Source organism: Triturus cristatus, chromosome 11, assembly GCF_964204655.1.
Source record: "Triturus cristatus chromosome 11, aTriCri1.1, whole genome shotgun sequence".
Classification (NCBI taxonomy): Eukaryota; Metazoa; Chordata; class Amphibia; order Caudata; family Salamandridae; genus Triturus; species Triturus cristatus.
In genome coordinates this window covers 924,921,299-924,942,615 of record NC_140594.1, presented here as the reverse complement: position 1 = coordinate 924,942,615, position 21,317 = coordinate 924,921,299, and the positions used below count along the sequence as shown (strand labels likewise).

Genomic DNA, 21,317 nt, shown 5'->3' with positions numbered 1-21,317 from the left:
TCATCCATTCACTCAGACACTATCTATGCACTCACAAAATCACCAATGCCCTATCCATGCACTCATCTAATGACCCAAGCACTCATCCATTCACTGAGGCACTACCCATGCACTCACCTAGGCACTACTCAAGCACTCATACAATCAACAATGCAGTACCCTTGCACTCATCCATTCACTCACACACTACCCATGTGCACATCCATTTACTCAGACACTTCCAATGCACTCACCCATTCATTCAAGCACTACAGTTGCACTAATGGATTTACCCAGGCACTATATTTCTACTAATCTGTTTACCCAGGTACTACCCATGCACTCATCTATGTACCCAGACACTACCTGTTCCATCATCCAGTCCCTCGGGCACTATCCGTACACTCATCCATTTACCCAGGCACTACCCATGCACTGATTCATTCACCCAGGCATCATCCATGCACTCATTCATTCACTCAGGCTCTACCATTGCACTTATGCATTCACTCAGCCACTACCCATGCACTCATCCATCTATTATGGCACTAGCCATGCACTCATCCAATCCTCCAGGCACTATCCATGTACACACTCAATCATGCAGGCACTATGCATTAACTCACCCATTCACCCAGGTACTATCTATGCACTCACCCAATCACTCAGGCACTATCCTTGCACTAATGCAATTACTGAGGCACTACCTTGCACTCATCCAATCACCCAGATGCTACTCTTTCACACTTCTCGTCACCTATGTGCTGCTCATGAACTCATACATTCAACCACACACTACCCATGCACTAATCCAATTACCCAAGCAGTGCCCATGCAATCATCCATTCACTCAGACACTATCTATGCACTCACACAATCACCAGTGCCCTATCCATGCACTCATCTAATGACCCAAGCACTCATCCATTCACTGAGGCACTACCCATGCACTCACCTAGGCACTACTCAAGCACTCATACAATCAACAATGCAGTACTCCTGCACTCTTCCATTCACTCACACACTACCCATGCGCACATCCATTTACTCAGACACTACCAATGCACTCACCCATTCATTCAAGCACTACAGCTGCACTAATGGATTCACCCAGGCACTATATTTCTACTAATCTGTTTACCCAGGTACTACCCATGCACTCATCTATTTACCCAGACACTACCCGTACACTCATCCAGTCCCTCGGGCACTATCCATACACTCATCCATTTACCCAGGCACTACCCATGCACTCATTCATTCACCCAGGCATCATCCATGCACTCATTCATTCACCCAGGCATCATCCATGCACTCATTCATTCACTCAGGCTCTACCATTGCACTCATGCATTCACTCAGCCACTACCCATGCACTCATCCATTTATTATGGCACTATCCATGTACTCACTCAATCATGCAGGCACTATGCATTAATTCACCCAATCACCCAGGCACTATGTATGCACTCACCCAATCACCCAGGCACTATCCTTGCGCTAATGCAATTACTGAGGCACTACCTTCCACTCATCCAATCATCCAATCATTCAGGCATTACCCTCCCACTCATTCATTTACTCAAGTACTACCATTGCACTGATTCATTCACTCACGCACGCACTATCCATGCACTCACCTATTCACCCAGGCACTAACCATGGACATATTGAATCACCTAGGCACTACCTTCTAATCATCTATTCATCCAGGTACTACCTGTGTATTCATCTATTCACATAGCCACTATCCATGCACTCATCCAATCACCCAGGCACTATCCATACACTCATTCATTCACCCAGACTTTATCCATGCACTTATCCATTCACTCAGGCAGTACCCACTCACTCCTCAATTTACCCAGCCACTATGCAATGCACTCATCCATTCACCCAGGCACTACCCATAAAGTCAATCATTCACCCAGCCATTATCCATGCACTCAGACATGCATCCATGCACTACCCTTGCACTCATCCAGTCACTTAGGCAGTATACATATGCTCATCCATTCACACAGGCACTACCCATGCACTCGTGTGTTGAACATTGCAAGCACTCACCCCCAGTCAACGGATCTGGGTTTAATCCATCACCGTTCTTTAGCCCACTCTGCCACCCCAGTTCAGACATGGCCATATGCAAATCAGGCTGACCCTGTGCCTCATGGGAACAGTCCAGCCCGAACTGCCAAGCCATGTCTTCCCTGGACCGAAACAAGCTTCCTAGGACCGGTTTCTGGCATTTCAGCCGTCTTCAGCCAGGCTTGCTTGAATCCAGTGGCAAAGTGAGCAAGGGACTCATGTCTGAGCATACCCTGCCAACTTATGGCGAACAATGCAAAAACCAAAGGAAATGATGCACGGAGTGTTGAACATTGCAAGCACTCACCCCCAGTCAACTGATCTGGGTTTAGTCCATCACCGTTCTTTAGCCCACTCTGCCACCCAAGTTCATACATGGCCATATGCAAATCAGTCTGACCCTGTGCCTCATGGGAACAGTCCAGCCCGAACTGCCAAGCCATGTCTTCACTGGACCGGAAACAAGCTTCCTAGGAACGGTTTCTGGCATTTCAGCCTTCTTCAGCCAGGCATTCTTGAATCCAGCGGCAAAGTGAGCAAGGGACTCACGTCTGAGCATACCCTGCCAACTTATGGCGAACAAAGCAAAAACCAAAGGAAATGATGGACGGAGTGTTGAACATTGCAAGCACTCACCCCAGTCAACTGATCTGGGTGTAATCCATCACTGTTCTTTAGCCCACTCTGCCACCCCAGTTCAGACATGGCCATATGCAAATCAGTCTGACCCTGTGCCTCATGGGAACAGTCCAGCCCAAACTGCCAAGCCATGTCTTCCCTGGACCGGAAACAAGCTTCCTAGGACCAGTTTCTGGCATTTCAGCCGTCTTCAGACAGGCTTGCTTGAATCCAGTGGCAAAGTGGTTGGTACTACCCATGCAGTCATCCAATCACCCAGGCATTGTACATGCCCTCACCCAATCACGCAGACACTATGCATTCATTCAACCAATCACCCAGACACTATCCATGCACTTACCCAATCACCCAGGCACTAACCTTGCACTCATGCAATTACACAGGCTCTACCTTGCACTCATCAAATCACTCAGGTGTTACCCTTCCACTCATTTATTTACTCAGGCTGTACGCTTGCACTGATCCATTGACTCATGCGCTACACATGCACTCATCTATTCACCCATGGACTAACCATACACATATCCAATCACTCAGGCACTAACTTTGCACTCATCCATTCACCCAGACACTACCCATGCACATATCCAATCACCCAGGCACTACTCTTGCACTCATTCATTCACTGAGGCACTACCCATGCACTCATCCAATCACCCAAGCAGTACCCATGCAGTCATGCATTCTCTCAGGCACTATCTAGGCACTCTCCCATTCACCTAGGTACTACCCTTGCACTCATTCATTCACTGAGACATTACCCATGCAGACATCCACACACCCAGGAATTACTCATGCACTCATACAATCACCCAGGCAGTACTGATGCACTCATCCAATCAAACAGGCTCTACTCCTATATTCTTCCAATCACCTAGGCACTACCCTTGCACTCATCCATTCACTCAGGCAGTACACATGCGCTCATCCATTCAATCAGCCACTACACATACATTCAGTAAATGATCCAGGCACTGCCCATACACTCATCCATTCACTTTGGCATTATCCATGCACTCATCCATTCACCCAGGCACTATGCATGCACATATCCAATCACCCAGGCACTACCTTTGCACTCACCCAGTCACTCAGGCACTATGCATGCATTGATCCATTCACTCAGGCACTATCCAAACACTTGTCTAATGACCCAGGCACTACACTTGCACTCATCCATTTACTCATGCACATTCACCCAGACACTAACCCTGCACATATCAAATCACTCAGCTAGAACCCATACACTCATCCATTCACACAGGCACTAACCACACAATCATCCATTCACCCAGGCACTACCCATGGACACATCCATGCACTCAGGCACTACCCTTGTACTCATCTGTTCACTCAGGTACTATGTATGCGCTCATCCATTTACTAAGGCACTACCCATGCACTCATCCAATTACTCAGCCACTATACTTGCAGTCATTCATTCACTCATGCACTTACTCAGACAGTCCCTGTGCACTCATCAATTCACTGAGGCACTGCTCATGCACCCATCCAATCACCCAGGCACTACCCTTCAACTCATCCATTCACGCAACCACTACTCATGCACTCATCCATTTAACCAGGCATTTTCCATGCACTCATCCAATCACCCAGGCATTATCCATGCACTCATTCATTCATGCAGCCATTATCCATGAACTCATCCATTCACTCCGGCACTACTGTTCCACTCCTCCATTCACTCAGGCACTACATATACACTCATCCATTCAGGCACATACTACGCATGCACAAATGCAGTCACCCGAACACTAAGTTTGCACTCCTCCAGTCACTCAGGCACTACTTATGCACTCATATGATTACTCAGGCACCACTGCCACACTCATTGTAACATGCAAGCACCATTTGTGCACTCATTCAACTATCCAGACAACAGTCATACACTTATTTCAGCATATATACAAACGTTATCTTTTTTTAACTGTAAAAGCCGGTTCTAACAGGAACCTTTTTTTAAGGCTTTTGTAAGGTTTTAAAATGTTTTTTTTTATAATAACAAAAATGGCAGCTAGGACAGCAGGAAATGAAAAACACTTGCACTGAAAAATGTGCAAAACATATAAAAGAGGAAAGAAATGAGCATGTTTGCTGTTTTGCAGCATTTTAAATAGCTATAAGAGACTGTTCATGAGCACTTATGACAACACTACCGTCCATGCAGTACATGGCCATTCTTCACATCTCTGGAGCCATATATGTTGCAGTACTCTGCACCTCAGGAGGGAGTTTTTGACCAGGAATTGTTGCTGCTGCCACTGAAGTAGATGGTCGTCAAGTTTCCCTCTGCTTGATCACCAGTTGGAGAGGTTTTTTATGATGGGTTTTTAGATGGTATAAGATGGACATTGTCCCACATTAATATTTCTTGTTGGTTCCTCTAGAGAGGGTCTTCTTGCAGATTGTGCATTGCACAAGTTTGCCAGCTGTTTTTGATTAACCTGATGGATTGTAAAAATATCCCATGGCATGTTGGCTCTCTTTTGTGGAGGTTCCTTTTTTTATACATCTTCAGTGTCTGCCTCCTTCACGTCCTGGTCCAGCTGTGTTTCCTGCTTACCCCCATCTCCTTGCTGTGTTGCATTTTCAGATATAAAAAAAGACCAAAACGTTTGCACAGCAAAATGAATCCACCTGCTCAGAATGAAGTTCTATGAAAGAAGATTTAAGAAGGAGCAGTGGGTGTGTACTCCCTATTGATTTTATTGAAAAGTATATTATCCAATGATATTCCTTGCTTTCTCGGTCATGTGATATTCGATGTGATCGAAATAGGCGCGTTTACCAGGGTGAAGTGGAAATGCAAAATATAAGTTTAATGTAGCTTTGTTCAAAAATAGAAAAAAAGCAGAACTTTCAATATTATAATAGTGAACAGTTATACTAAACTTGTTCACAATACCCCTACACACGCGTTTCAGAGTTGTTTAAAAACATGCGCAATCCATGATTACCGACATCATCGCGACTTCCGATGTCTTTAGTACACTAATTAGGCTCTACTGTTAAATATACTGTAGAATATGTCCATATGCAGGTTTTACACTTTTTATAAACCACGCGCTCTTCACAACTATCGACGTCATCGTAATCATTTCTGTAGTCGCGATTATTTTTTGTTGTTGTTGAAAAGGTGTCTTTTGCACTAAATATTTAGAGTTAACCTTTATTTAGAAAATGGTTTTTAGTGTATTTGTCCCTAGGTGAAATACAGGTACTGATGACAGAATCTCCACTGTAAATGCAACAATGTTGTGCAAACTTACAAAATTATTAAGCACCACTTATCAATGTATAATCTGATAAAGTCATATGAAATAAAAAAAAAAAGTGGTGTATTATTTAAATATAATACACAATATCCAATTATAGAAAAAAAGTACTAAAATCTTACAGGTTCACTTTCAAAAAAATGGACATTACAATTAAGAAATAGATTTTTTTTAAACTTAGAAATTGTAAAAAACAAAGGATACAGGTACGTTATAGTTAACAATTAGCATTTTAAAAACCTAAGAAATTCATGAAAAAAAAAAGGTTACTGGGACTGTATAGTTATGGAATAGAATTTTAAAAACCTTAGAAATTCACTGACAAAACCAAAGGTTACAGGGACGTTATAGTTAAGCTCGAGTTTTACTCATACAAAACCAGAGAAATTCAGCAGTTATAGTTAGCTAACCTAACTATAAATTGCACACCCATAATGAACTGCTTATCACCTCACATATTACAATGCTGCTAAATTTCTCTGGTTTTGTATGGGTTAAACTTGAGCCTAACTATAACTTTCTAATAACATTGTCACATACACATATACCTTTTCAAACACTTTTATCTCAAAATTAAATGTAATTCACATACCTGAAAATTAAGTTTGCTGATCAAATATGATTTTTTAATCTTATCAGATAGATACAATACTGTCAGGAAATGTAAAAACAAAGCATAAGAATGGCACACCACTCTCACACAATGCAACCATTAATGACTGCATTTTCAACTTATAGAGCAGAGGGTAGCAAATAAAGACATATTTTTCATGTTTTTATTTTGTCACTCTATTCCTAAATGGTTAGCATGTGTTCAGCCTTTCATGCACTTTTATAAAGATGTCCAATATATGTGGCTGTTTTGCACACTTCTGACAGTGGGCTATACTTGGGCTACATGTGAGTGATATTTGTGCTACATTTAAACTCTTTTCTTTCTGGTGGCCATCTTGGGAGAGTTATTTGTAAAGAAGCTCCCTAATTTCCCTGTTTACTGCAGTGTCCTCAGTAGAAAATGCTTTCAATTTTGTACTTGAATTCCATCAAGATGGTGGTGTGCTGTGCCACACTGTTGGTATATTTTCAGAATGTTGGCGCTATTGTTTCTCATTAGAACACTGTAGTAAACTACTGATCAACAGGTAGTTAACCGGCAGTCGGCTGTTGGTGTTGAAAGTCCATGTTTCAGTTTACATGTCAGAATTTTTTAATGAAATAGAGGAGGAAGATATGAGAGCTCACTTAAAACGAGTCCTAATTTTTCTTTCTACTGCACTGACCATCATTTCTAAGACCAAATTAAACTACTCATTGTTTTTCCTTTCTAAATTAAATGTTTCAAGTTTTACTATTTGATTTAATCAAGATGGCTTCAGGTATGCCATACTTTTATCAAATGTAAGACTGTTAGCGCTCTAGTTGTTCTTTAACACACTATGGGAGGCTGCAATAGCACTCACAGGAATCAACTGGCATGCCGCTCCTGTTGGAAGTACATGTTTTACTCAGAATGTCAGACTTCATTCTCATATGGCTGAGAAACATTGTGTGAATTACAGAAAATCTTCTCTCATTTTAGCTTTTGGAGCAACTACCATTACCGCTATGGTAAAATCATGGGAAAAAGAGGGCTTTTTCACAGGGAAAAATCACCTTAGAACACGCCACAAGTCCTAAAATGTGATTGGATACAGTGTATATAATTTTGGGGTAGGTTTATAGACGATATTTTGCTAATATGGACTGGAACAGATGAACAATTGCATGCTTTCAAACAGCACTTGGAAAGCAACCCCTATAATATGGCATTTACCATGCATTACAGCAAACAGGGGATTGTATTTTTAGATGTAGAATTGTATATACTTGATCATCATCTTAACAGCAGGATGTACAGAAAAGAAACATTGTGCAACTCGGTGTTACATGCCATGAGTGCGCACCTTAAGCATCAGATTGCAGCAATACCATTCGGTGAGATGGTTAGGGCAAGGCGCAATTGTAGCTCTAATGATGACTTTATGAGCAACATTGAGGATATAAAAGTTAGATTTAGAAATAGGGGCTATGGAGAACAGCTTATTAAAAAAGCCGCCACCTAAGCGATGAGACTGAATAGGGAAGAAACACTCTTTGACAATCAAAGAACCTATACAGGACAACAGGACCTTATAAAACCAATCATGTCCTTTGGGAGCAAAATAGGGGACATCAGTAGAATACTGTAAAGACATTGGAGATAAACATATTGCCCCATTTATTCCCAGGAATCCGAGCATTACCTTCCATAAGGGGATAACGCTGAGAGGTTTGATCAGCCCGAGCTATCCAACTCAGACTAAGAGACAGGATTGGCTTACACTACGGAACAAGGGATCACATCAATGTGGGAATTGTTTGTTATGCAGATTTTGTGTGGTTGTCAAGTAATTCTCCTATAATAATAGTCAAAAATTTCTAATCACTGCCAACATCTATTGCTACACAAAGTCTGTAGTTTATGTTTTAATTTGCAAATGTGATCGAATATATGTGCATAGCACTATCAGAATGCTCAAAGATAGGATACAAGAACACTTTAGGGCAGTTAAACAAGGTGAGCCCAGCTATCTATTTGTAGTGCACACAATGACCTGCGAGAAGCAGGATAGACATAGGACTTTTCCCTTTCATGGCATTGAAATGGTACCACCTCTTGTGAGGGGTGGGAACAGAGAGTTACGATTACGTTGTCAAAAGGCGGTGTGGATAATACACCTCAGAGCAGTTGAGGATGGTCTCAACATTGATCAGGAGTTACATTACTTCCTGGGAGACTAACTTCTGTACGGTTTAATCTAATACATTACACTTTAAGTGTATCAAAACCATCTGTGATATCTGTCTGTATTTTTTTTTTTTTTATTGTATTGGCCAATCCCAAAAAGAAAATAATATTTTAGATATGAACTATGCATTGATATTGCTTATGATAGCAACTTGCCTCGTAACCTCTACTGATCTGCAAATATGTATTTGGATAAAAGTGGCAATAGGTATGCCCAACATGAAGAACATGATGTTGGAAATAGTGATGTACATGATATAATTTTGGTTAATGGGCAAGGTTGTGCCACTCATAAGAATGACGAAGCTGTTAATATGTTTCTATTTACATGTGATATATACTTGCATTGAATGATGACTATTGTATTATCAAGAAATTAGAAAATTATCGTTCTCTATCTTTCTCCTGTTGCATGAGTTTCGGAATCTGATTACTATTGTGGTACAAATGCCCCTTTTCTTTTCCTTTTTTTGTTTATATCTTTGTCTTTTTTTGGTTCGGGATTCTTATGTAATATTTACTAATACACTCTGTTTATTACCGTTGGCGTGCGGGTAGGATCGCGACTAGTGAAGCGATGGTTTACATGAAACGCTGATATAGAATAGCTAAACGCGGACATGGAAAAAGTATCACACTATGATGTTTGGACATGTATGTGGATATGGCATTCATACTTATTGCTTTCAATGCAAGTACTCTTTGCATGTTTTAAATATGAAATTGAGTTTAAAGAATGGTATATGATACTTAATACCATTTGAAGATTACAAGATGGCTGCCAATAATTATGGTTCTTTTAGTACTTTGTCTATATTGATGATCAACTCTCTCGTTTTTCAAAAACAAATTTACAGATTTAAAACACTTGTACACGTACCATGTGTTTTATTACTTTTAATGCAAGTACTCTTTGCATGTTCTATTACGAGATTGAAGTTGAAGAATGGTATTTGGTATTTAATACCATTTTAAGGTTACAAGATGGCTGCCAGCAATTTTGGTTCTTTTAGTCCTTTGTTTATTTGATGATCTACTCTCTCGTTTTTCAAAATTTACAGATTTAAGACGCTTGCTACACGTACTTTGTGTGTTCTAATATCAATAAGCAGCTCAATAGACTGGGTTATGTATATATTTTTTGATACATGTTAAGTGTATACACACTAAAATATGGCTGCCATTTACGATAGATTCCACTTCCGGCCCCGGGTAACTTGAAATTGCGAGTGCAAGATGGCGCTGATGCACAACGCTGGGAGTTTTTCAGCTGACGAGAACAATCTACCTATCGGTATGTGATGTTAGTTTGTTTGTCATTTAATGTTAATCAAGCACGCCATAGGTATTATGGCCCTTGCTACACGGCATGTAGTTTTTTATAATTTTGGAGGCCGCTCATGCCAAGTTATCGGGTGATTGTATATCATTGTTTTATTTACTTAAGAATATAGGCACAGCCAAATAGTGACGTGTAGAGAGAATGTGGATACAGTGCGAGTAATAGCGCATTGACTTTAACGTTGAAGTGGATAAATATAATTTAGCCTGGTATCTTGATACATACGATACTGACGCACAATTTCAATGAGATTACGTGCAAGTGACACAATATTCATTTGACCCTACAGGATGCAAAGTGGGATTATACTAATAACTATAGAGTCTGTAATCAAATATGGACTAACAGACGGGTGAGTGCATTCATTGTTTGGATGGACTGCATATATAACCGGATTGTTAAAACGCAAGTGTTGTATACTGGTTCTTACCTTGATAATAGAATATAGGACATAATAACAGTTGCTATGAGGTGAGCGAAGTGCTGAATAATGCGACTTTTTAATGGCATAGTAATATCGAGCACGATATGGGCCTTTTGTTTACTTTGAAGGATGGGGGCATTTTGACACATGTATGGTTGATGAGGGATTTATCACACTCGCTCCCTCACTTTCACGGCTTTCTGTTCCATGACTAATGTGGATGAATTACAGAACTCTGCTACCACTACTGTTGCAACACCTGGTGACCTGGTGAAAGGTTTTTTGCAACTCATTGACTTCCTTCTTTCCCTTACTTTATGATTCCGTTCATTTCAGCCCTGATGAAGTCCAGTTGTAACTAAACGGAAGAAACCCGTGTTGGCTTGGCTTGAAGTTGCTGTCGCCAAGAATTTTGTTCAGATGAAAAAATAGAGGAATAAGAACTTATGTCTGAATAAAAGATGTTGAAAATTCATCACCGAAATCACATTTGTTATTGTACTATTGAATGCCTGGAGCTTATTCAAGAAAAAGTCCTAATATTTGTATGGTACCATCAGCAAATGATTCCTCCTTTTGTAACTCTCAAAAACTGCATTAACTATAATAAATTTCAATGGGTGTTATCGTGTATATTGGTCCCAAGATGGTTGTCAGCCCTTTCTGGTTGAAGTGCTGACAGCCAATTAGATCTCACTGTGAGATTTTTGCTTGGGCTCTGCCCAGAAATTCTTATTTGCTTTCCCTTACATTTCTAATCAACTAATGAACGGATTTAGAATAAATAACTGAAAGCATGATCTGCAAACCAAAATCTACCTTCCTGCTAAATATGTTGTAGTTCCATCCAGCTGTTTGGGCTGAAGTCCTGTTTAAAATCTCATATGGGAATTAACATGGAGCACTTTGACCCCACTTTTTCTCAGCCCCTGCTTGACGGATTACCCCAAATCTTTCCATGCACAAGACACACTGTGACTTATTTTGAAAGAATTTGTGAAGATTCGTCAAACCACGCCAAAGATATAGGCAAATCAAAAAAATGCTTTTTATGAAGAAACATGGTCCTAACTCTAACTACTGGCAATGGGTATGTAGTACTAATGAGGAATATGATAGAATGAAAGCAGAGATGAAACATCGATTCATACAAAGGGGGTACATGTTACCTTTACAAAAAACAGCCTCCTATAAAGCAAAGGCCCTTAACAGAGAGAACATACTTTTTTATCCTTCTCAATCAAAGATCAAGAGAAAATCCAGCAATAAAATATCACATAGACTTCATAACAACATACAATTCTCAACATGCCAAGGTACGAAGGGTCCTTGATAAACATTGGCATCTGATAAGAGAGGAACCAGTAGTAGGTACTCTGGCTACTAAACACCCACAAATAACATACAGGAAATCGAAATCCCTGAATGGCTACTTGGTCCAGAGTGAATACACTACAAATACACCAAGCAGGGCATGGTTAGCACCATGCAAAGCATGTAACAGCTGGCAAAATCGGAATACTCTGGAAATACTTTTTAATAAAACTATTAAAATCAGGGGCAATCTCACATGCAGATCTGATTGTGTGGTGTACATATTGGAGTGCCCATGCTAGAAAATGTATGTGGGGAGTACCACACTACCTGCACATAAGCAAATCCTAAAGCATCTCTGAGCTATCAGCAATAATGATCACAGCTGCTCCATTGCTCAACATTTTGAAAAAGTCCACCAAAGTGACCCTGCAGGGTTAGGATATAGTTGTATTGCTCACATCCCCCAAAGAAGGAGGGTGGAGACAGAGAAAAGAAGATACGGAAACTTAAAACTGATTTTTTTTATACATACACTGATATAAGAAGCAATACATTGTGCATAGGCACCACAGATCTAGCATACCAAAACCTTACATTTTGATTTTTTTTTGTTTTGGATTAAGTACTTACACACATACTCTCATTGAGATTTATTTAAAGACATGAGATATAGAATAATCTCTTCAGTGGTTATAATTGCATTAGGGTGTGTTATTATACCCCATAATAATCTAATTTTAACATTTTTGGGGCATTTTTAGCTTAGCGATTTGACTAGGAAGTATGATTTTTATATACTCCTTGGTATTGTGTGGAAGATGGTATCAATGTATACTCCAAGACATTCTTCGGGTTTTGGGTTTGTTGTTATTTGAGAAGGGAATATGAGCCTTATTTGAATAAGAAATATATAGAATTAAGCATATGCACTTTATTAAATCTGGAATATTTAAGACTATAAATATGTATATTATAATGTTTTTATAATATATAAGGTGTGTGCATATATGTTTTGATAAATATAATATTTATAATCGTTTCTTTATTTGTTGTTGGTTGGGTTAGACTTTTTCCTTTTGATTAGTTGTTTTTATGAGGTTGAATGTCAAATCAGTTTAGAGTAAACACTTGTTACAGGAATATTGCAATACAGGTTCTTGTAAATTCCCTGGCACCTATCATATATGGATCGTATAATAAAAAACATATATAATATTATCAGAACTGATGCTGTACTTTTATCTATTTCTTGCAATAATTATAGCACATGTCCAGGAAACACTTGACCAAAAAATGCATTTTATTATGAGAAATGTATATAAAATGAATAGTTATGCATTCGAATATGTAGCAGTGAGATATATAAACATTGTGTTTTTGATATGAACATGTTCAAAGATGGTTACCGTAAAAACGAGGCATCCAAATTCACATTCTTTGTTTCCTTTTACTAGGTTTCCCTTTAACAATGTATAAAATGAAATCGTAAAATGGTGCTCATGGTCGTGAACAAGGCTGTACTGACCACTTATGTCTCTTAAGACCAATAACTGAGGGTCACGCGAAACCTCCAAGTCACATCGAGATGTCAAAAACAAGAGCCTATGTTATTTTGCTATAAGGCCCGAAATTGCTCTTTCCATTCGGTGGACACCACTCATCCTTCTACTGAGAAACCACAGAAGAGGCCAAAATGTTTAGGGTAACCTGAGGTTCACCAGACTGTTGTGCTAGACATGACTTGAATCGAACTAGGGTATGCATCCTCCAACTCACTATTAAGTTAGTAGTAAAGAGTGTATCAGTTGAGATAACCAAGCAAAGCTTGATGACTCGACTGAAGTTACCCCTGCAGAGTCAAAGAAACTAAATATGTCTTACTAACCTTTTAAAACAATATAATCTAGTGGTCTGGGACAGTAAGGAGAAATGATGGCACCAGTCATTCATACTGCCCAGTGCTCCTCACCTGCCTCAGGAACTGGAGTAAAAGCCTAAAAATATGCTATGTCAGTTGAGTCATGTTTTCGCCATTTGTTTCAACAAAAATGTATATGCAAACTAAGAAGCTTTGAAACTGAGCCTTGATTAAAGGGCTTTGATGAAAAATGCACATTAACTGCAATTTTAACCATAATCTACCAGTGTGTTATGCTTGTTCTAGAAGGGTCAAATACCAGGGAGTTACAAACAAGAGTGTGTATAGGGGTCTGAAAACACCAACCAACTCATAATCAGTCATGTATTCCTATATATATTATTGTTTTATATAAACATGACGAAGAGTTATGTGATATATTTTACAATTAAATATGCATGTTGTTTCCTTAAAATGTGGAGTATCCATTGATGACTAGTTTGCTTGCTAGAGGGATTTTTGAAAGATTAATTATCTCTTTATTGCATTGATGAATTATATCCCCCTCCTCGAGAATGCCTTGCACTTCCTCGGGGAAAAGATCCTGCCACCTGCATATTAGCTATTTTTTCACTGAAACTAACACATTTCTGACACTTTATTAGGTTCCATAGAATTGTTGTGCGAGAAAACCTATATAAACCATCCTAAATTCCATGCATATTTCTAGTGAAAGCTTTGTTCAGTTGAAATGACAATTGTATCTTAATTATTTTGCTGTGATGCTTGCTATTGAGCATTAAACTCAGTTTAGATTTAGGCTTCCCAACATGTTGTTTTTTATGATTCACAATAGAATCATAACATATAAAAAGGTGAAATAACATAAAGGGAATTGTATAACCAGCTATTGTAAATAAAATGAATATCCAGAATTTAAGATTAAGAAAAAATACTTTTGTTATGTAGAGATGGAGATGAATCGCCACTTGCCTCGGCTCATGTTGAAATTTGTAGGGCTTTACTGATGTGATTTATGAATGTAGTTAATGAAATACTTACAGATCAATTTATTGTTTACATGGCTGTATTTGAAGCCGTTTTGATAGCGTGTGTGTAATTCTTTTAGAGCATTTAGCCAAACATTTAAATATGCTTTTTAGACAATATACGGATTTTGATTTACAGACCATTTTAATAAGGAGGAAAACATATGTTATTTCCATGAAGAATAGATCACTTCTGAAACAAGTGTTGGCAATGTTTGATTCCTAATAAAAGATCATTGCACAATTCAGAATGAATTATTCCTAAATCAAATGATAAACACTACTGAGATGTAAACTTCAACATATGACCAGTGTGAGGATAAACTATGTATTTAAAGTGGTATGAAATTAGCAACAAATCATGCCAAACAGAAAGGGCAATTTTATATGCCATAAAGTGTGGATTACTACAACCGTGTAGTGTGACCAGCGACACATGACATTTCTACATACAATTTTGAAGTTCCAACATAAAAGACCAATTAGAGTGTGTGGAGCATGATCTTGTGTTGTAACAATCAGTAAGAGTGTGAGGTACAAAGTCCTATGAGGACCAAAACCTGTGTGCCCTCATTCAAAAAGAGATGTCAATAAGGACCAGCCCTTCATCCCAGAAAGGAGTAGTTACTGAATACAGGCTAGGGGAGCATGAAACCTGTGAAATTGATGTGAACTCTGGGTTGTGAAATGAAGAAGCAGATAAACAAAGAAAATATGGCTTTTTACTGCATAAAAACATTTAATACCAGGCACAAAAAGGTTGAATGTCAGAATATCATATACACAAATATCGCCTGTACTATATATAATTTACAGAAATAATATCCAAGTAGGTGTAATTGATCCATTAGCTCCAGCAGGGCAATATTTTTGTAAACCATATTCAGAACATGACATCGATGCCCAGAAAATTTGATACATTTGTGACTATGATATTCTTGTAACATACTCATGTAAAAGTAAGGTCAACACTACCACCTAAGGAGAGTTGTTCTGTTGGTCAGTGAGGTCTCAACTTAGACCATCATTATACAAAGTCATAAGTAAAATATTTACCTACTGCACAGGCAATGTAACATAAAGACAGATGACTTTATCAGCAAAGTAGACTAAGAAGCTTTGAAACTGAGCCTTGAGTAAAGGGCTTAGATGAAAAATGCACATTAACTGCAATTTTAACCATAATCTGCCACTGTGTTATGCTTGTTCTAGAAGGGTCAACAAATACCAGGGAGTTACAAACAAGAGTTTGTATAGGGGTCTGAAAACACCAACCAACTCATAATCAGGGCCATAGTGTGAAAACAGTCATGTATTCCTATATATATTATTGTTTTACATAAACATGATGAACAGTTATGGGATATATTTTACAAAAAAATATGCATGTTGTTTCCTTAAAATGTGGAGTATCCATTAATGACTAGTTTGCTTGCTAGAGTGATTTTTGAAAGAATAATTAGCTCTTTACTGTATTGATGAATTATATCCCCTCCTCGAGAATGCCTTGCACTTCCTCGGGGAAAAGATCCTGCCACCTCCATATTAGCTACGTTTTCACTGAAACTCACACATTTCTGACACTTTATTAGGTTCCATAGAATTGTTTTGTGAGTAAACCTATATAAACCATCCTAAATTCCATGCATATTTCTAGTGAAAGCTTTGGACAGTTGAAATGACAATTGTATCTTAATTATTTTGCTGTGATGCTTGCTATTGAGGATTAAACTCAGTTTAGATTTAGGCTTCCCAACATGTTGTTTTATATGATTCACAATAGAATCATAACATATAAAATGATGAAATAACGTAAATGGAATTGTATAACCAGCTATTGCGAATAAAATGAATATCCAGAATTTTTAAGATTAAGAAAAATTACTTTTGTTATGTAGAGAAGGAGATGAATCGCCACTTGACTCGGTTCATGTTGAAATTTGTAGGGCTTTACTGATGTGATTTATGAATGTAGTTAATGAAATACTAATGGATCAATTTATTGTTTACATGGCTATATTTGAAGCCGTTTTGATAGTGTGTGTGTAATTCTTTTAGAGCATTTAGCCAAACATTTAAATATGCTTTTTAGACAATATACAGATTTTGATTTACAGACCATTTTAATGTGGAGGAAAACATGTTATTTCCATGAAGAATAGATCACTTCTGAAACAAGTGTTGGCAATGTTTGATTCCTAATAAAAGACCATTGCACAATTCAGAATGAATTATTCCTAAATCAAATGATAAACACTACGGAGATGTAAACTTCAACGTATGACCAGTGTGAGGATAAACTATGTGTTTAAAGAGTATGAAATTAGCAACAAATCATACCAAACAGACAGGGCAATTTTAGTTGCCATAAAGTGTGGATTACTACAACAGTGTAGTGTGACCAGCAACACATGACATTTCTACATACAATTTTGAAGTTCCAACATAAAAGACCAATTACAGAGTGTGTGGAGCATGATCTTTTGTTATAACAATCAGTAAGAGTGTGAGGTACAAAGTCCTATGAGGACCAAAACCTGTGTGCCCTCATTCAAAAAGAGATGTCAATAAGGACCTGCCCTTCATCCTCGAAAGGAGTAGTTACTGACTACAGGATAGGGGAGCATGAAACCTGTGAAATTGATGTGAACTCTGGGTTGTGAAATGAAGAAACAGATAAACAAAGAAAATATGGCTTTTTACTGCATTAAAACATTTAATACCAGGCACAAAAAGGTTGATTGTCAGAATATCATATACACAAATATCGCCTGTACTTTATATAATTTACAGAAATAATATCCAAGTAGGTGTAATTGATCCATTAGCTCCAGCAGGGCAATATTTTTGTAAACCATATTCAGAACATGACATCTATGCCAGAAAATTTGATACATTTGCGACTATGATATTCTTGTAACATACTCATGTAAAAGTAAGGTCAACACTACCACCTAAGGAGAGTTGTTTTGTTGGTCAGTGAGGTCTCAAGACCATCATTATACAAAGTCATAAGTAAAATATTTACCTACTGCACAGGCAATGTAACATAAAGACAGATGACTTTATCAGCAAAGTAGACATTTTTTGCGGGCATCTAAATCCCATGTTAGCAATGAGAGGGAGGGACTTTGAAGATGCACCCCTCCTAGACATAGAGAAGGAATATCTGGGTCTCTCTGCAGAATACTGTATCCAGTTTCAAGGAAATTGAGCAAGCTGTTGTTAAATGTAATGTTAGAGAGTGGAGGACAGTGATGGCAATTATCAGAAACAGTAGGCCTACACCCTCCGCTTCAAGCCCTTCGTTTGAGAGCATGCAGGAACTGTTCCAATTTCTAGAGGATGGGTGTAGAACATGAATACATTTCATGGATATTGTACATGAAAAGAGAAAGGAAATTAAAAGATTTGTGAATTATCACTATTGAAGTAAACCTATGTATGCAAAATATCTGACATTCAGAGTCCTCGCTTGTATTGTCGGGATTATACGTGAACATCCTATTTGTCACATATTCAGAGTTTTAGGACTTGCTCTTCTTGTAGTTTGGAGAACAAATGAGTGCAAATGTGCAGGTTCTTCAAATTGATTCAAAGTATGCAAATAATGGAATAGTGAAACGGTTTCAAATATTCCAGAACAAGACATGAAACAATAATATTTTTCAAAACCCTTGTCCAAAAAGTAAATAAGTGTCTAAATATGTAGCATAGAAACATGGCCTTTAGGCATATTACTGGATTATGGATGTAAGGATTTTTTTTATTCACCTCAAAGCATCCAGGCTCATAAATAAATATTTGAGAGTTACGAGTTAGGATCTTTGTGTTTCCAAAACAATTCTTCAAAATAAAAACATTCTAGGAGTCTAGCTAGACCAAATGCTTATTTCTGATGATCAGATCAATTTTTTTCAGCCAAATGCTTTGGGATTCTGAGATGCTAGAAGAAAGTGTTATGGCTTTACCCTCTTCAGCTCAGAAAACTGTAGTTCAGGTTTTGGCAACCTCACGACTGGAACACAGTAATGTTCTTTACTTAGGTATCTCCTGGACAAGGCTAAATCACTTACAGAGAGTTAAAAACTCAACAGCTCGATTGTTACTGAATATCCCTAGATGCTTATCTAGCAGGTCAGGTCTGAGAACTTTGGGGCATATTTACAAGGGCGTTATCTCTACTTTTTTGGCTTTTAAAGCCAAAAAAGTAGAGATGAAACTATCGCCCTATTAACAAGAGGGTGCTAACATGCATTAGCGCATGTTAGCACCCTTTTACCCAACGCCTCCCTTTGCATCTCTATTGAGATGCAAAGTGAGCGTCACTGGGCAGGACAACCTTGTAAATATCGCTGATGTGCACATCGCGATATTTACAAGGCTGCCCCAGCATTTTAGTCCACGTTAGTTTTTGGGGAAAACCGCTGTTTTCTTCAAAACTAACGTCTGCTAAAATGCAGACTTACCTATCCCTAACATTGGGGTGGATTATGCTGATACGACACTGTGGGTCGTATCCGCAAGGTTATTGCCCTTTTGCAGGGAACATCGCTGGAAAACCAGCGATGTTCCCTGCAAAACGGCGATAACCTCGCTATCTCTGGAATTTGTATCGCCCTGGAGAAACGCGTTGTTAATAACGTGCTACCAGGGCAATAAATTCCAGAGATAGCTTGCGATAACAAAATTATCGCTACGCACGGCTAGCGATTGTTATCGCTGGCCGTTGATAATATACCCCTTTATTGGCTACTGACCGGCAAGCGGATCCAATTTAAGGCCACGTGTTACACATCTAGGACACTTTCTAACCTGCGGTCCATGCTATCTTCAAAGCTTAACAAAACCTTACACCCCCATAAAATCACGGTGTTCGAATATGCACAAATGACACTACCTAGGATCCATACAGCTAGATAAGTGGGTGTTTTTTTAAAAATATATCTTGCTCTAAAAAGGAATTGCATACCACAAAGTTTGTGGACTATCCCTACAGAAGTAGCCTTCCGAAGACAGCTAAAAACATGGCATTTTATTTAATTCCAATATTTTAATCTTTCTTGCTGAATTAAGGCTGCCCTCCGATAATCAGAATCCTAGCACTGGAAGGTTTTATAAGAAGCAGTCAGGCACTCTTCAAATTAGCATCATCATCATTTGCAGACATTGAATTTGAGCCAAGCGCCTTACTTCACATAACATACTTTATTACTACATAGGAGTTTCCTCGGAATAATCTGCGTTCAACATATCTTTCTTTCTTATTGTGCATTCGTTTGTTTGTACAATGTCTTTCTTTCTTGAGAACATGTTCATAAGAGAATCCTTAAAAGATTTGCAGAGAAAGAAATATATGAAAGGGTCAAGACATGCATTTAGAGACGACAACAACAGGGTGCTCTCCTTCAGATAAAACAATACCCTCTTGGAGGAACATGCGAAATATAAGTCTCTAGTTTGACTAATAGTGTAGGGAATTCGAGCAAAATGGAATGGGACAAAGCATGTGAAAAATACAGCAATCACAATAAATACTTTCATGTTCACATTTTTTCTGGGTCCCTTCCGAACACCTTTCGTCCTTTTGTACGATTTATATAATTCCCTGGTGATAAGCACGTAACATACAATTATTATAGCTAAATTGATCCAGAAAATAAATTGACAGATGAAATTGACAATTTCGTGCCACACCAAACCAAAATCGGACTTCAGGTATGCACATTTCTTTACATTTGAAATGGTGGTCTTTTTATTTGTCAGAATCATGTTTGGGATGGAAAGAGCGAACATTATTATCCATATCGCAGCTGACAAAATCTTGGCATACCGGAGACTGCCGGGGCCAGCCGTTTTAAAGGGGTTGACGGTTTTCTGGTAGCGGTCGATGGTTATCAGTCCGAGGAATGATATGCTGATGTACATGGTGGTATAAAAGATCACTGAAGTCACCCTGCATACGAAAGCCCGGAGGGACCAGTGTGCCAGTTCAGAATCACTCAGAATCTTGAAGGGGAACGTCATGATCATGAGCAAATCGGAAATTACTGAATTCTTGAGAAAAATGATAAAGTTTGATTTGCTGGGGATTTGAAAGAAAATTCGCATTGCCAAGCCGTTCATGATGATTCCTACGAAGAACAGAACTGTGTAGAGAATTGGGAAGACAACTTGACTGACGTAGTTGTCTCTGGAGCAAGCATTCTCATTAGTGGTGTGGTTGGTCAAGTTGTAAAATGACTGTAGTCCTGGAAAACAAAAAAAGATTGTTAACTTTCTGCATAGAGTTTTGAAGTTAATTAATCCACTGCTATAATACACAAGCATCTTGGAATGTAATGGCTATATTTTGTAAACTGAAAGCTGATTGGAAGAAATATCCTTTAGTGATCAAGGGTAATATTTTATTTTGCTCATGACGTGTTAATGTTAGCAGGGTCAAAGATCCAAACGTTTTCCAATTCAAAGTTTAAAAGGCTTTTTTTTTATTCCTCG

At 38.5% G+C, this 21,317-nt stretch overlaps 1 protein-coding gene across 6 annotated transcripts in view; it reads right to left on the bottom strand.

Annotated features, from left to right (window-relative positions):
* Positions 1-17,498: 17,498 nt before the first annotated feature.
* P2RY12 (purinergic receptor P2Y12) overlaps positions 17,499-21,317 on the bottom strand; it is a 497,887-nt gene continuing 494,068 nt past the window's right edge. For all 6 annotated transcript variants that reach the window (XM_085634886.1, XM_085634884.1, XM_085634888.1 and 3 more), the window contains one exon: positions 17,499-21,070. In XM_085634886.1, coding sequence (XP_085491012.1) covers positions 20,034-21,070 — 1,037 coding nt within the window. In that variant the 3' untranslated portion in view covers positions 17,499-20,033. The remainder of the gene's footprint in view (positions 21,071-21,317) is intronic.